This window comes from Ixodes scapularis, unplaced genomic scaffold (genome assembly GCF_016920785.2).
Source record: "Ixodes scapularis isolate PalLabHiFi unplaced genomic scaffold, ASM1692078v2 PGA_scaffold1__304_contigs__length_218370807, whole genome shotgun sequence".
Classification (NCBI taxonomy): Eukaryota; Metazoa; Arthropoda; class Arachnida; order Ixodida; family Ixodidae; genus Ixodes; species Ixodes scapularis.
In genome coordinates, this window is record NW_024609846.1 from 104,052,689 (window position 1) to 104,069,393 (window position 16,705).

The window sequence follows — 16,705 nt, forward strand, 5'->3', positions numbered from 1 at the left end:
AGCACGCCGTCAACGCCGTTTCGCAGCGCTGCGCAGAGGTCCAGAGGTGATTAAACTCGAGGCGCCTAACCGAGGGCTCGGTGTCCGAACCACCGTGGAACGCTTTACGTTCGGGTGTTGTTAACGCGAGACAAAATGCATTCGTAAGCGCTCAAAATAAATGTGTACCGATATTGAGAAGACATTTTTAATTCGGCGATTTTAAAGAACGACATAAGTTGTACGTCGAGGCGAGGACGGCGAGGACTTTGTTTTAGTAAATAAAGTAGTCCGTCGGGGCGAGGGCAGCGAGGGCAGAGGGGCTGCAGAAATGTGCACAGCACGGCAAGCATGTATTCGGGAACTCGCGTTTCCCCTGTTTAGGCTTAGTACTAGGGCCTGACTTTGGCCCGAAAGAGTTTTGCCGATACGCGGGCATTCAGTTACTTCAAGGTAACGTGTAACATACCAAACTCTGTAAATAACCATTCCTCATTGAAAGCATCAGATGCCTTGTTTTTATACTTCTAACTGTGATATTGCTGGACTGCTGTGCATCGGACTTCTCAAAGATCGGCCGTTTAGGCTTAGTGGCTCAAGTGATCCACTTATCAATCCCCTTCGTGCCACGCTACGAAGCTGCAATAGTTGTAATATAGTATAAATATAAGGAAGAAGATATATAGAAGGTAAGCTCAGGGCGGGACTGTTTGCGGGCCAGCTTGTACAGCCGTGCGAGCCGACAAAGTGCACCGAGTCGTTCCATCCCAGTGGAGAATCATGAGTGGAGACACGAAGAGGAAAAACAAGAACAGCGCGAGGTTGGTGCATTTTCTCGCTGTCTTCCCAGATTCTTAACTGCACTGGCCGTGCACCGATACCTAAAGTCGCAGCCAGTCGCTCTTTTTCGTCTAAGTACGAGCAAAACATGGGTCGTGTCGTGCGTAGGCTTAGACCGTGTTCGGAGTGCGACAATTTCTGTGTTCTTCGCGTTCCGTCCGAAATTGCCGCCGGACGGTTCATAATAAGGCTTGTTATGCAATTCGCATGCGTGTAGTTTTTTCTGATTAACGTAGTGCCCGATAAGTGCACGGTCTTCGAAGAGCGGTTCAACAAAACCCGCATTGAGGTGTTGCTGAGGTGCCCACGATTGATGAGTTAATTAAGGCGTCGCGCGAGCAGTCGTTTCTTGCTAGCTGTAATAGTAACATCTCCTAATCTCTAATGCAGTTCTATCCTGCTTGTTTAGCGAGAGTTCGGTGTAGGACAGTGCTGCTGTAAAACCTAGAATAGAGGATTTCTTACAGCAATTCTTTGCTTTGTAACGCACCCTCTACCACTTTTTTTTTTCTTCACAGACATTTTGTTAGGTGTAACGTATATGTTCGTGAGCGAGCAGTGCGACGAGCGGCTTTCACACTCATCCATCCTTGGTATCTTGGGTCTCCATCTCTGATTCATTGTTAGAGCATTCTACGCTGTGTCGTTGATACAATGTGTATGGCATTCGAAGTCTCGTGTCAGTTAACGTTTCTTTGTCACAAAGTTAAAAAGAAAAGAAAGAAAAAGAACACGCGTGAGACACCTTTTTCATTCAGTCTTGCCGCCTCTGTGGTAAGATGGCAAACTACTCAAAACAGGGGTAGAGTTGTTTTATTGTCTGCCAGCGGTTGACCATAAAGTAATCAGGAGCACAAGTTATCTAGATTTGAACATTGTGGCTTATATTTGAGGATCTAGAATTGTTTCTAATCTAAACAGCAACTGGTTGATCACTCACTACTAATAGGCTTCTTGTTTTGGCGATTCGAGCATTTACAAATCCACTGCCCGTCATGCGCATGTTTGTGGCTTTGGATGGCACAGAAAACGGCACCTGCCAAATCCCCTTATTGGAATGGTCTGTAAAATGTATATAGGAGCCTAATTTTTCTATAGAAGGACACATAAATGTGGAAGCTTTATGCCACGGGCCTTTAGCTAACATGCAACAATATGTATGGCCATCATTCTGTTTCACGCATGGCCCTCTGTGAGCCGCCTTGGAGAGGTGACGTTTTTTGCATTGTGCTAGCCTTTTTTCGTGTGCTTCAGCTACAACTGTGAGAGATTGCAGTAGTTTGGGGCACTGTGTAAGAAGAGTTACAGTGATGTGATTGCTGCGCCAAACTGCGCCAAGGGATTAACCCTGCTACATTTTGCCAAAATATAGGTAATCTGCGCCAAGCCTGTACCAGAGGACCGATTTTGGTCGCCTTTCAAAACCGAAACTAAACTGAGTACCTAATGAGCACACATGAGCTAGGTGGCGCAAGTGGCCGCCCGACACAAAGTACCCTGCATCGATAGTTTATATGGTCTTGCATGGTTTTTCCTGCCATCTCTCATTACGCGCTCTCATGCTCTCGTCGCTCTCGTCGTCTCGCGTCTTTTTAAAACTTTTTCAACGATAGACGCGAGCATGTGCGGGTGCTCTGGCACTAGCGTGAGTTTCTTTGTGAGCTGAAACACTTACTCCTGAATGCAACGGTCGTGGGAAAACTTTATTAAACGTTGGTAAGTTAACACACCTGGAGCATGAAACAGGTGCCTTTTATTGCTACGTAGCAGAAAAACATAAAACAAAGGTGCCACATCACTTCATTCTGGTCAGTTCATCAATACGTGGCATACTCGTGCTTCAAACTACAAAAAACGTGCCAACTAAAAAAAAAAATTTTTTTTGTTGAGGGTCTTGCGGTCCGCGGACCCCTATTTGGGAACCACCGCTGTAGAGGTACACATTCGGGTGAATGAGCCCTCCACATGTCTTGCAGGTGGTGAGGGATGCTTCCTTCTGTGTTGCCTAAGACAGACAACTCTTTGAAAGTTTCTCATGAAAAAATCTTGCCTGGTTTTCTGCACAGGAAACCAGTTACACAGTACACAATGCAATCAACAACTTCAGGTTGACTCTCATCACTGGTCACAACCTCATCACAACGCTTTGGTTGTGATCAAACTTTCAACTTTTTCCTTTAGCCTTACCAGGCTCGACACGCGATCCCCTGGTTCTTTAATGTACTTTTGAAAATGGAGAAGTCTAGCTGTGGTGCCTCTCCGGTCAGTGCTTGACAATTCTCAAACTTTGGAGGCTTGAGGAGGCTGTACACCATTACCATTTTAATACAATTGAAAAAAGGTAGGCATGTAGGGATGATTTTCCCGAAAAACCTCTCCAAGGGATTTTGATTGATTTGGTTGTGAGAATGTAATCATAGCCACAGGTGTTGAGAAGGTGTTCCGTTAGACAAATCGTTGACCTCATTGTCACTCTGAGGCCTTCAGCCATCATTTGCATCAGAAACATGTCCTTAGAGATCTTCCCAGAGTGTGCCTCATGCTCCCATTTATCAAACTACTCCATGACTTCTTTGATGACAATCAGGTCCTTACCTCCCTTTCAAATGCCGACATCTGGATGTTGCCTGTTCACAATGTCAAACAGATCATTACACTGAAGTGTGAACACCATTGTACCAGTGTAGTTCCATCAATTTGGGACTTTTCGGTCACTGCAGTACTTATTCCAGACTTCATCGCCCTGCTGAAGACTTGGGTAGAAATTTTTGCCCTCATGAGGTCCGTGTTTGAGGGGTAAATGTGATGGTGTGTTATCTTCGGGAACACTTTCAGCTCACCAGCATTTCTGCAGTCTTTGTATACTGCCACATAGTCCGACCAGTTGACCAACTGACCGTTTACTTTGAGGAGGCGTTTCCTGAGGAGCTGATTCCTTATACATTTGAAAATGTGTGGGACGTCTTGTACACATTCTTACCTCGTCCATTGGATGCACGAAAAAATATTTGGGGTTGTTTATTTTCCCACTGACACCCAGCTGTCCACATTGTCCAGTTAGGGCTCGTTCAATCGCAAACTATGCTGTCAATAAGAGCCTGCGCCTTCCAACGTTTACTTAGAGGAGGCGTTTCCTGAGGAGCGGATTCTTTATACATTTGAAAACGTGTGGGACGTCTCGTACACATTCCTACCTCGTCCATTGGATGCACGAAAAAATATTTGGCGTTTATTTTCCCACTGACACCCAGCTGTCCACATTGTCCAGTTAGGGCTCGTTCAATTGCAAACTATGCTGTCAATAAGAGCCTGCGCCTTCCAACAGGGTGATTGTTGCAGGTCTTGAAGCAGACACAGCAACAGGTTGTGCATAGCTCTCACCGAAGGGGCGAAATATAAAGACTAGCCCATGATTCGCTTGCTCGGAGCTTTGCTGGTCGGTGTCTCTGTGGTCGACGAGTCCGGTGTAACTCAATGTCTTTGAGTTATCAGCTTTTCTTTCCCCGACCTGAATTTCATCAAGTAGCAGCATGCTATGTCTTTGGAATTTGGATTTACCTTGAAGCTTTCTTTTGAGTGCTGTGAAGAAGTTCACATAGAATCTGCACTTGATCTTGACAATGGCAATGTATCGGCGGATGGCTTTCACGCACTGCAAGTGCAGCACATCATTCTCCCTAAGCAGTCTGTAACTGGCCGGGCTGCAAATGTGCAGGAGTAGGCACAGAAGTAGCCAATCATTTGTGTAGCGCCTCCCTTTACTTGAATTGCATTTAGCCGCTGATATGCACTTGCGCAGCAGCATTTGTTGAGGTTCAGGCAGTGCAGACCTCTTCAAAACATCATTTAACTTCTTGCTGCTCAGCTGTTCCAGACCTTTTTTGCACATAGATAATTCAAAGCTTTCTCTTTCTCTTTATCAACCTGACTTTAGACCTGTGGCATGCAATGCATTGCCTTCTCAAGATATCATTCTTTTTTGAGGGAGACAGGGACATTCTCACCATTCATTCTTTCTCTCTTTTGTCCAAGCGTGCCTTGTGAATACGGAATGTGTTACTGAGGCTTGCACAGAAAGTGCACCGCAGCTGTTTTATTCAGATGTAGAGGACATTGGTTGTGTCTCCACATTTCCATTTTTTCAGTGGATGCACACTCTGGGTGTATACCAGGAAACATCTTGTATGCTGGACATCCGGTGCAGACGGGCTTTGGGTCAAACACATGTACAATTTCGGTGATATCATGCACGGTTTGCAATGGGCACTCTGCCTGAAGAAGCACACAGCTCACTTCGTGGTCATGGACATACTGGTGAAAGTTAGAAGCTTTTGGCACTGCTCCAGAGTGAGAATCTTGCTGGTAAATGGCGGTTCAATTGCTGACATGCTCTTCATCTAAACTCAGCAGAGACTCTGAAAGCCTTCCATGTCGACCTCGTGACACGCCTATGACTTACTTGGCATTAAAATTGGGTTCTTCTTGGCCAACACGCTGAGGAAGGGCACACTATCTTCACTTGACCTTGCTGAAACCTTGGCTGGGATGTCATTGATGGAGTCGTCCTCGTGTACCGTGTCGGTAGAAGGCTCTCCAGCTATTTGCTTCATCGTCTTGAGCGGTGCTCGCGGCGATCCCGGGCTCCGTGTGATCAGTCAACGGGTCTTCAGTCACCACGTTTGAAGCTGTTCCTATAAAATGGTCCCTTCATTTCATTTGTCCTGCAGCTCTGTCTTCCTTCGCTTGACAACACTTGCATGTGCACAGTGTCTATTTTGCAGCAGTTTTCTTCTTTTCGCTGTCAACGACAGGTAAAGCTAACATCCCGGTAGACGGCACAGCATCCGGCGCTAGAACAGGCCTCTTAGGCTGGTCAAGGAGCACTTCACCACCTAGCTCTGCGTGGTACCTTCTAGTTTCTATCACTCTGTCAGCGAAGTGTTTTTCACACAGGTAGTCTTTTGGTGTGTGCTGCAAGCCACTTCTCGGAGTGGCACAAGCCCACAAGGCTAAGCGTTCTGAATCGGAAGGCGCTTGAAACGCGCTTACTTTCTTTTTGCATGATTTGTATTCGCTGTTGCAGTTTGGCGCAAAGCACTTGCGACCCATCTTATGCGTGGTTGAGTTCAACGAACTTGATAGAAGCATACATCAACTAAGTTTAAGGGTCTCAAGCACAAATGAAAGAGAAACCGGGCTGCCCGCATTGTTATAGTCGTCGAGACAGTTCCTAAGCCCACAAAGGAGGCCGAGTTTGGCTGTCCCAAAGCAGAAGGTCGTTGGGCGCGCTGGGAAACCGTGGGGAATGGACCGAAGGCGCCATCTATCGGGAGCTCGGGGAAATGTTTTTGACGTGTGACCTTGTCTGGTCGCCTCCTCTTTTCCTAGGCCACCGAAGTGTCCTCAGCTGACCGCCGAATTCACAAACCCCACTCCAATTGAGGGGCCCCTTTACTTCCTCGAGGAAGGCGCGAGGGCTGGTGCTGGCCAATCGCGATAACGGATCCGCCGTCGCGATTGGCCAGCGCCAGCCCTTTGCGCGCTCCTCGAGGAAGTGGAGGGGCTCCTCAATTAGAGTGAGGTTTGTGAATTTGGTGGTAAGTCTTCTTACACCGTAGTTTGGGGTGGTTCCATCCCACGCAGTGAGGTGTCATTGTACTTATAATTAGGATTCCGTGTTTTCGGTTTTTATTTTTTCTAAATTCGGCATACTTTTTTTGGTGTTTAAATTACAATTCCTTTTTTTTTGTCTTTTTTTTTTTTGTTGTATATTTATGCCTACAAATGTTTACTGTCTCTTTTTTCGCTGAATATGAAATAAACACCAGCGAACACAGGATCAGATGATCCTTTAGCTCTGATATTTGTGATCACTCAAAGAATAATGGCACAGATGCATTGGAGAAGAAATGGACACTTTTGGAAAATGTGTGCAACTGTAAAAGAAAGAAGAAAAAAAAAAAACAGAAGTACAGACAAGTCAGATACGAAACCTAAGCCCGAAAAGCATGGAACTTCACCTTCTGTACATCAGGATTATGTGATCTTATTGTAGTAAACACACATGTACTTCCCCAGGTTCTCGTTGATCTGCACTCTTTCTTTCCTGTTAATATGACCCTGAGCTTTGAGAATAACACTGGACACTGGCACGCTGAGGAGGTGAAGTGCCTGAACCAAACTCGGCCAATCAACCAAATCTGACCGCCAAAAGAGACACAATGCGACGTTTTGAAGCACAGCATATTTCGTGTACTTTCTAAACTCTTGCCGCAGAGCTTGCATCAAGTCAGTCTCCCTTACAACAAGCTTGAAAACAGGCTCAAACATGATGAAGTCATGGGGCATTTCGGACTTCACATTCCGATCTACGATGCGCACATTAAACCATAACGTCGTGATGGCATCCTTGTATCCCATACATTCGGGCATGTTTTGATAGACACTGTCGTCCCACTTTTTCGCCACGGCTCTGCGGTACGAATGGAAGGTAAAGTGGTCTTTTTCGGTTAACACCAAATTTAAGAAAATGAATTTGACATACTTTTATTGGTTTTTATTGGTTTAAACCAAAGACGCCAAACCTACAAGCTGACCTTTTTCGGTTAAAACCGAATTTCCGAAAATGTATTCGGCGTACTTTTATCGGTTTAAACAGAAAACTCCAAACCCTACTTATGATGCACCATATCCTCTCAAGAGACGTAGAGGTCGCAAGTGGTGCCCCCTCGCTCTTTTCCTCCTTTCGTGGCTGTGCCTATATTATCGCTGGGCTGACTAAAGAAAAGGGGCACCTGCCGGTTGGAACGCTGCGTGTCTGCGTATCATCCGAGCCCGCCACATGGTGTCAGAAGGGGTCACGATAACAGCGGCATAACGCTCGCCACGCTTGCTTGCTTGACAGGGCCAGCATGGCCACGCGGAAGGAGACACGGCCTATCATCGGGCAGCCGCTCGACAGCCCTTGCACGTCCCTCCCATCATTGCCTGTGTTTAACTTTGCGAATCCCAACACCTGGAAACAATGAATCGTGGTCTTTGAAGACTTTGGCTTCGCTTCGGGACTACACCACGTCGCCGCCGAAGTCCAGGTGCAGACTCTTCTCTACCCCATCGGCTCCCACAAGGCTCGGCGCGTACTTGAGCCATTCGGCCAGTCTTCGGAAGTGCCAATGTCCTTCGGTGCAGTCAAACGGGCTTTCACAAGCCACTTCGTACATCCTACCAACAATGTATATGCAAGGGTCGTGTTTCACCGCTGCATACAAGAACCCGGCAAAAGCATGGACACGTTTTTCATGGGGTTCCGGTCGCTCGTCAAGAAATGTGATTACTCGTTGACGGCGGTTGAATACCGACCCCCCGGGGACCGCTTTGTCTTGGGACTGCCCGACAAGGCACTCATTGACAAACTTCGCTGAAGTCCCAAACCATTGCGGGACAAAGTTTGCCTCCAGGCTCATATCCACGAGGACGCCGGGCGTGCACGTGACACGCTGTTCGCCAAGTTTGTTTTCGGTCACATGGTCGCCGAGACATGCAAGAGTGACTCCGAGGCTCGACAGTGCTCCAGGGAAAACCAACAGTGCACGAGCACACGCGCTGGCAAGCACGGGGCCTGGACAAGCACGGCGGCGACAACCCTTGCCGTTAATGTGGCTGCACTGCTCACCCCTGCTCACCTTTGTGGGAACTGCTAGGCACGGGACATCATATGCAGCCACTGCAAGAGGAAAGGTCACTTCGCAGCAGTTTGCGAGCAGTGCGACCGACTTGGCTCTCCAGCTGCTTGTGGTGAGCCGCGCCCCTTAGTCAAGTTCACGCAAGTGTTGGTTGACGGTCACTCCGTGAACTTAAAGATCGACTCTGGCGCCGAAGTCACTGCCGTACCCTAGACTTTTTCGGGCCTCCCTCTACAACTTGAACCGGCAGAAGGCCAGCTCACGGGACCTGGAAACTACGTGTTGACCGTTTTGGGCACGTTCAACGCCACTCTCACATGGAAGGGAACAACAACAGTCCAGCGCATCTATGTGCTGCCAGCATCGACCACGTCATTACTTGGCTTCCATGCAATCCTGGCCCTGGTTGTCGTCCGGTTCGCAGACGCTCTCACCAGCTTCGAAGGGCCACAGCAGCACACGCCTCTTTGTCGAGACATCTTGGACGGGCTGGGCGAACTGCGAGACAAGTATGGTCATTCGTCTCGAACCCGGGACATGACCCTTTTCGTTGAGCACGCCAAGAAGGGCTCTCCTTCCACTCCATGACGCTGTCCGGCACGAGCTCGCGAAACCTTAAGTTGACAGGGTCATTCGCCGTGTTGGCGGCCACAAAGAGTGGTGCTCTGGTATCGTTGTCGTCATTGTTCCGAAGCAGTCTGGAAACTACCGAATATGTGTCGATCTAACACATTTCAACCAGGTTGTCCTAGAGAGTGACGCATGCTCCCCTCCGTCGAGCACACTCTGGGACAACTTGGACAAGCTCAAGGTTTCTCCTAACTCGACGCAATGGCGAGTTTTTGTCAGGTGAAGCTTGCGGAAAGCTGCCAAAAACTGAGTACAATCATTGCACCTTTTGGGCGGTTCTGCTTCCGACGCCTCCCTGTGCCGAGCATCTGCTCGGCACCGGAATACTTCCAGCGACAGAGGAGCCGCGTCCTGGGAGGCCTCGAGGGTGTGGTGAACACGATCGACGACATCTTGGTCTTCGGTAACACTCAGGCTGAGCACTACCATCTCCTGAACGTCTTGCAGCATCTCCAGGCAGCTGGGGTCAAGCGCAACGACTCAGAGTGCGTCTATTCGGTGCGTGAAGTCAAGTTCCTGAGCGTCATGGTCAGTGACAAAGTCATCAGTCCCGGCTCGGAGAAGATCAAAGCGCTCGCAGACCTCGACGCTCCCTCCGACGTCAGCGGAGTGAGACGACCGCTGGGAATGGCCAATCATTTGGGACGTTTTCCTCCCCACTTGTCGGACAGAACAACACACCTCCGGGCTCTTCTTCAGAAGACCAGTACATGGGTTTGGGGTCCTGCACAGCAGCAAGCTTTCCACAAGCTTTCCACACATTGAGAGGGCTGCTCGACTCCAACGCCTGCATGGCCCGGTATGACCCTACCTACCCGACGAACGTGTCCGCCAATGCCAGCTTTTACGGTTTCGGAGCGGTTCTCCTGCAGCAACAGCCCTCTGGAGAGCAGCGTGCGGTAGCGTTTGCAAGTTGTTCACTAACACTGACGGAGTCCAGGTATAGTCAGACCGAAAAGGAAGCACTTGCTGTGGCGTGGGCGGCGTAATTGATTCGAGCAGTTTGTGCGAGGTATCCAGTTTGACGTCTAGACCGATCACAGGCCTCTAGTAACACTACTGAGCAACGCCGAGTTCGGCCTCGTCCCTCAAAGAATTTAACAGCTGTGGATGAGGCTTCTTAGCTTCCAGTTCCGGGTACTCTACGTCCCTGGAAAGCTTATCGCCACCGCCGATACCCTCTTCCAGGCTCCAGCTACCACGCTGGTTGACTCCCTAGATGTAGAGCACTTTGTGAACAACATCGTGAAGGAATGGCAAGACCTCCCTGCTTAGTGTCTCGAGCAACTGTACAAACATCAGGAAGATGTTGGAACCTGCATGGATCTGGCTCGTCTCTGCGAACGTGGGTGGCTGCGGCGAGCGTCGCAGGTTCCCGTCCATCTTCGCTGCTTTTGGAGCACAAGGAGCAACATCACAGTATAAAAGGGGCTGCTGCTCTGCAACAACCGAATCCTGGTTCCAGCTGTGCTAAGGATAAGGGTAACTTGCCAGAGAAATAGAAGAGATGCCGGACCGCCAAGTTTACACTGCTGCCAAAAAGATGGCAGCAGTGTGTCTTCTCGTCGTAACAGACAAGAAGAGGTTCCAAGGCATTCTGTTGTAAGAGGTCACAAGTGTGTGAACGGGCCTTAAAGGGACAATGAAGGCAATTTCGGATATCTTTTTGGCAATTGAACTGGGTTACAGGCACGTTTCAGGCCACATTGCCCAAATTTCAGCCGAAACCGGCGCTTGTGTGCCGCACAAATAAATTAAACAGTCGCGGTAATAATCCCGCCGGGATCGACTAGGCGACGCCCCGAGAGAGTTGCGGGAGAGGCCGGGAGAAGCGGAGCTCACGTGACCTTTGCGGGGCCAAGAAGCGCGACGTCACAAGAGACTCGTCAGCGAATGGTCGAAACGAGGGACGTGCCCTTGGTCACGTTTTGGTTCGCGATTTTTAGAAATGCTGTTCTAATTTCCGCTTGAATAACCATGAAGAGTGTAAATCGGACCGGAAATGACTACTAAACCGTAAATAAAACAGCATAATTGTTTTTTTCTTTGCTACGCTGGACGCGAAACAGGCAACAAGCAACTATAAGCAAACAAAGAAAAAGAAACGCACGGGAAACGTTTGGTTTGGATTTCAGATGTTGGTGTCGTGTTTACTTTGGGAACACTGCACTCGAAGGATTCTGCAAAATGGTAGTCATGCTACATTTGTGCGCTGTAGATGGCTGTTCTAACGGTCGACTGAAGACCAGTATTCGTTCGGGTGACGCTAGTTTTCACGTGCGAGTTGCTGTTCGTGTTCTTTGACGACGAAAAAGAGGACGTCTGACTTCGGTGAAAATCAGAAATGGTGCTGTTTATTTTCTCCTTGGGAAGCGTCCCCCGCGAAGCATCCGGTTTCCGGAACGGCCGGTTCGCTGCCGCTTTACCCTCGGCATCTCCCCGCGTCCCTGTCCTCGAGCAACGCGCCGCTTTCGTCTCGCCTGCATGTATGTTGCTCACCACTTCCCTCCCGAACTCGCCCGCGAGAGCGGCATTGTCGTCCATGTTGACAGGTTCGACGAAACGACCGCGCCACTGCGCTTCTATAACCCACCCCGGTAACCGGAGTCTCGATCTCCTAAATACTACCAATACCGACTATTCACATTTGACGTCACTGCCTGCATCACCTCCGTTTTTGGAGGCCCAGAAATGAGAATGGAGATAGTTCAGTCCTTCAGTTCTTTTGTAGGCACAGAAATACGCGTCCGAAATTTCTGCAAAAAATTAGGCACGCTAGGTTCCCAAGAAGCCTAAAAGCACCATTTAAGAAAGTTATATAAATTTTATTTAATTTTTTTAAACGTCCACTTTTCAATTTTGTAACATTCGAAAAATTTTACAAAAGACATCTTTACGTATTGTTGACCTAAGAAGGCGCCCATCCCCCAGTAAACATGATCATCTAAGAATTTTGAGTAAGCGCTTGCTCAGGATTTTACGGCAGATAAAACTTGGTCGTAATATCTTATGTGTGGTCTGCCTAGGTGATAATAAACAAATTGCATTGTTTAAAAAAGAAAAGAAAATTGGAAGTGGAGTTTCTCTTTAAAGGGGTGCTGAACCGTAATTCGGATTTCATAATATAAGCTTCCTTTCCTCTCCGCGCCCTCGCTGAGTCAAAGTGAAAAGAGGAGGAAATGAGAATTGTGAGGTCACGCGTCTTTTCGGCCTTGTTTGAGTGCACTCTTCTTTTACAAAAATATGGCGATCAGTTGGAGATACTGCTTTATGAGTAATGTTTTGGGATTTGTAGCGTCCCGCCTATTGATTGTTTTCTGATATTTGATTTTCAATTCAGCATCCCTTTTAAACTCTTCAACCCCTTAAGTGCCTTCGACGAGCTTGAGCTTGTCTGGAACTTTCTGGCCAAAATGCCACGCACGAGCTCAGCTCGTCTAGTGGTTTTTTTGGTAGCCCTCAATTCCTCGGACGAACATAGCTCGTCTGAGTGGTTTATGTCACTGATCATAGATTGTAACACTTGTTTTAGTTGGTGTTTTTTCTTTTTTCGGCACATTGGTGGGATAAATGAAAAAGATACTCTGTTAACAATTATTTAAAAATGGTGTCGCTACCCAACGGAGCACATGGAACTTCATCGCGAATAAGAAAAGCAATCGCTGGAGAAAGCTTGAGTGACTCGGAAGAAGTTGAGTTTTGTTTGTCGAGTTAAGACTATTCCGACTTTGTTGCTGAACTCGGAAAAAAACCGATGACGACCACAAGAATGATTCAGATGGTAGTAGCGATTCCACACAGTCCGCAACTTCAAATAAGTTGGCTGTACCATACTTTGTGTTTGAGTTTTGACTAATTAATAGTCTTACCCAATTGGTACTGAGAGATTTACATCCAGGGAACACTTGCTTGCATAAGAGGAGCTCAACAGCCCATATATTCCTTTAAGCCTTTATACTGTCAAGTGTTCTCGGTCATTGCAACATCTCTGTGTCAGGTATTTTCACAATAAATCAAGGGAGGTAGTAGAGTCACTGATCAAATACTCAAACAATGACAATTCATCTTTGAAGTAACATTGTCCAGAGGGTCACATTGGCTCCATAGACAATCCTAGCTGACTCATAGAATTTTGCTGCTTTCCGAAAACTGACTACAACTCTTACAACTTTCTGAGGCTGTGCACCTCTCTCTAAAGCAACATAGTCAAAATAATCATGTGCATGTTGCATACATGCACACTCCCGTTAATGTGACAAACAAATCTCACGGTTAAAGTGGAAAGTGTATTGTGTACATTCAAAGCACCATTGTTTAATATTAATGTGAATGGCATAGAGCATAAAAAAAAAAAAAAGGTAACTTCAAAATCTGTAATAAATTCCACTTCCTTTTTTGCCTTCTGTTTCAGCCGACCGGCAAGGTCTAAAGCTTCCCAAGAGCGCAAGGTTTGTGTTCGTCCAATGTCCTACTGTTTATAACAGTGTTCTGTTTGTTTGCATTGGCAAACTGTTACTTTTATACTTGTGATTTAAAGCAATTACACTGCTTTTTGCTTGCAAAGTGCTTGAACTGTGATGCCTCGTTAATATGGACCTCATTAATATGAATACATTAAGATACAGACACCATTTTTGGGAACGAACTGGGTAAATACATACATTTTTGTCTCATTATAGACAACTCATATTATGAACAATTTTGAAGGGAATAGAAGTGTCCATATTAATGAGACATGACTGTACTAGGCCACTTTTTTCTGTCTAAACCACGTTTCTGTGTCCTGTTTCTATCGAGCTTGTTTCATGCTTGATGCTGGTAGCCCTGCAAATACAGTCAAACCCGATTGTTTCGGGCACGGGTATATCGAAGTAGAATTCTAATAATAAGTCCACGCATTTTTAACTCCATATTGAATATGATCTGGCTCATAATGGATATGTTGAACTCTCCCACGCCAGATTGTGCGTGCTCCGGTTGCATGTGGCGCGCTTCCCCGCAATACACCGACGCACAGCGGTGGTGCGGCGGGCGCTTGCGACTCTAGAATGCTTGACCAGCACCGTGCACGCATGCCGTTGGCGCCATGTAGGGCACTGGTGTTGCCTATGCCCATGTCCGCGCCACCCTCTCTGCCTGCACTCGGCAACTCGGTCGGTTTCTTTCAATTCTCTTTTCCCAATCGTGATGGCTGCCAGTGTGCAGAAACGGACGTCGGCGACGACGACATCCGTTGCTCTCAGATGTCGGTGAGCTCCGACGTGGTTTCCGTAACGTCTTTGCGGAAACCATGGCGGAGCTGACCATCGTTGAGGCAGAGGCCGAGGACTCCGTACCGCTTTTGAGCTAGACTGAGGCCGTCTCAGTCATGACCCTGCTAAGCTGCTACTGCAGTGCCATTGAGGGTGGCGGACTTGCGGTTGTCGACCGTTCAGATATCGTGGAGCGAGCAGTTGCCAGGTATGCGATGAGTTCGAAGAAATGGGCTACATTTGCACAGTCCTTTTCTCCCCAATAAATGGTTATCCTTTTGACAAAGTGGTCCAATCAGTGGTGAAGTGCAGGCTGGTAAGGGCTCCGAGTTAGCTCATGAATGTGGCTGCTGTTTTGCTATTACGTGCGTTTTCTTTTTTACTTCTGTACATTGAATTTTCGATGTATGAAACTATTTTACTATGTTCGCGCCGTTCGATAAAAGTGGACTTGGCTGGTGACCTCCTAGTTGTAGGCAGCCACTTTTTGCATGTGTCGTGTTTTGACTAAGCCTAGTTTTCAAGTACATCTTTTGAGTCTTCCAGCGTCAGTGTCTGTCTGCATTCTCTTTCAGTTTGAGGGAATCTACAGCAATGCCAGATTTGTCCAGATTGCTGCTTCCCTTGTGGTATGTATCCTGCCCCTGAGGTCGTCTCTTGCCCTAATTATACGTTGTCTAAAACATACGTCTTGCCTGTGTACCATTGAGTGAATGAATAGACCCCTTTCAGAGGTCCGTGTCAACGCCTGTCCGCCATTGCTTCTTCACATTCACTGAGCATGTATTGGACATAAGGGCTTCGTCAGTGTTCCACAAGAACTCGGTGTGAATCACGCGCTTCCTTCCCATAGATGGATGGGTAAATGGATGGGTGGATGCATGCATGCTAATGACCATACCCTTTATAGTGGGCAGTAGCTTGTGCCACTTAGTCTAGAAATCAAAAGCATGATTCATCCCCATCGCCCTTCCAAGCCTATTTGCTCCTCCTCTGCATTTTTGTAACTATTACCAGGTAGTGTGGGGGATGCCACCAAAATAACCTTTAAATAATAAAGAAATATATATATATATATATTTTGTTAGCGGGAGAGTTGTTAATTTTCCTCTGGTCGAACCTAGTCGGCGGTGCCCCACCATTGGGCCGACTGGGAGGCAGGGTTCAGACTTTGGGCTGGAGCCACATGGGAGGGGGTCCCAAATTTCCTCTGTCCCCTGTCCTGCCTGTCCCCAGCTGTGCTAGTTGGTTTTTCATCATCCAATTTTCTCTGGATGATTTACACCAATCTTCTAACCTCCTTTTTGCGACTGTAATTCTTTCCTCCTTCATACTTCCATCTTTGCCACCAAAACCAAGCAATGGCGAGCAATGGAGACTGCCAACGTTGCTTGGTGGACTTCTGAAAAGGGTCTGGTGAAGCTTCTAAGCAGGGTTGTAAAAGTTAAAAAAAAACTTACCTAAGATACAGTTACAGTTACTCATACGAAAAGGTATCTGGGTACAGCTGCAACGGAAAAAGTAGCACAAATGACCGACGACCGAAGCGGCAAAGTCTCGACATGCGTCGCTATTGTTCCGAGCGCGCCAATAGCAAGAGTGCCAGTCACGTTCCATGTCTCAACGGGGGTGGCCGGCGGAAAACAGCCCATCATAAAGCCCTCATTTTAGCAGCTATCTTATTCCCCAATTTTCTGCCGGCCACCCCCGCGTTGAGACATTTAACGTGACTGGCACTCCCGCTATCGGCATGCTTGAGGACAAGAGCGTCGCGTGTCGCGATTTTGCCGCTCCTCTCATCGGTCACTTGTGCTACTCTTTTTTCATTGCAGCTGTACATGCTTAAAAATGTGCCTAGGTGCTGGTATATACTTCAAATATTTATTTTCCCCAAGTTTGTCAGAATATATTGGAAGTAAAGCTTTTTATACTAAGGATACACACAAAAACGAGTTCAAAAAATATGCTTTATTGGTTTCAATGTAATGTCCACATCGGAGTTGAGTCCTCATATTGGTTCAGCTAGGCCACAACTTCCACTGTTTACCAAGTCACGCCGAAGCCGCCAAAACTCGCTTGTTGACGTTCTTGCCCTCAGAGCCGGTGCTGACGTCGACGAGCCCAGAAGACGTCGGCCGCATGAAGAAACGCACTAGTCGAGAGCATATGCGCCTAACCTTCGTGACTACGAGCGAAAGGCTTCAAGCTTCTTTAGTTTATTTTTCTTTCGTTAGTAAGAAAACAAAAAAACAAGCCCTATTTTTTTGCACTTTTTTTGTTATATAATTGCAATACTTGAGTTGGATTTATTGAGTAGAAATG

General features: G+C 47.3%; 1 protein-coding gene across 1 annotated transcript in view; it reads left to right on the forward strand.

The window, feature by feature from the left end:
• Positions 1 to 16,705, forward strand: part of LOC8036208 (ataxin-2-like protein) — a 66,148-nt gene that overhangs the window by 414 nt on the left and 49,029 nt on the right. Inside the window, 3 exon segments of the mRNA XM_040214276.3 lie at positions 701 to 800; positions 13,543 to 13,579; positions 14,959 to 15,012. Coding sequence (XP_040070210.1) covers positions 701 to 800; positions 13,543 to 13,579; positions 14,959 to 15,012 — 191 coding nt within the window.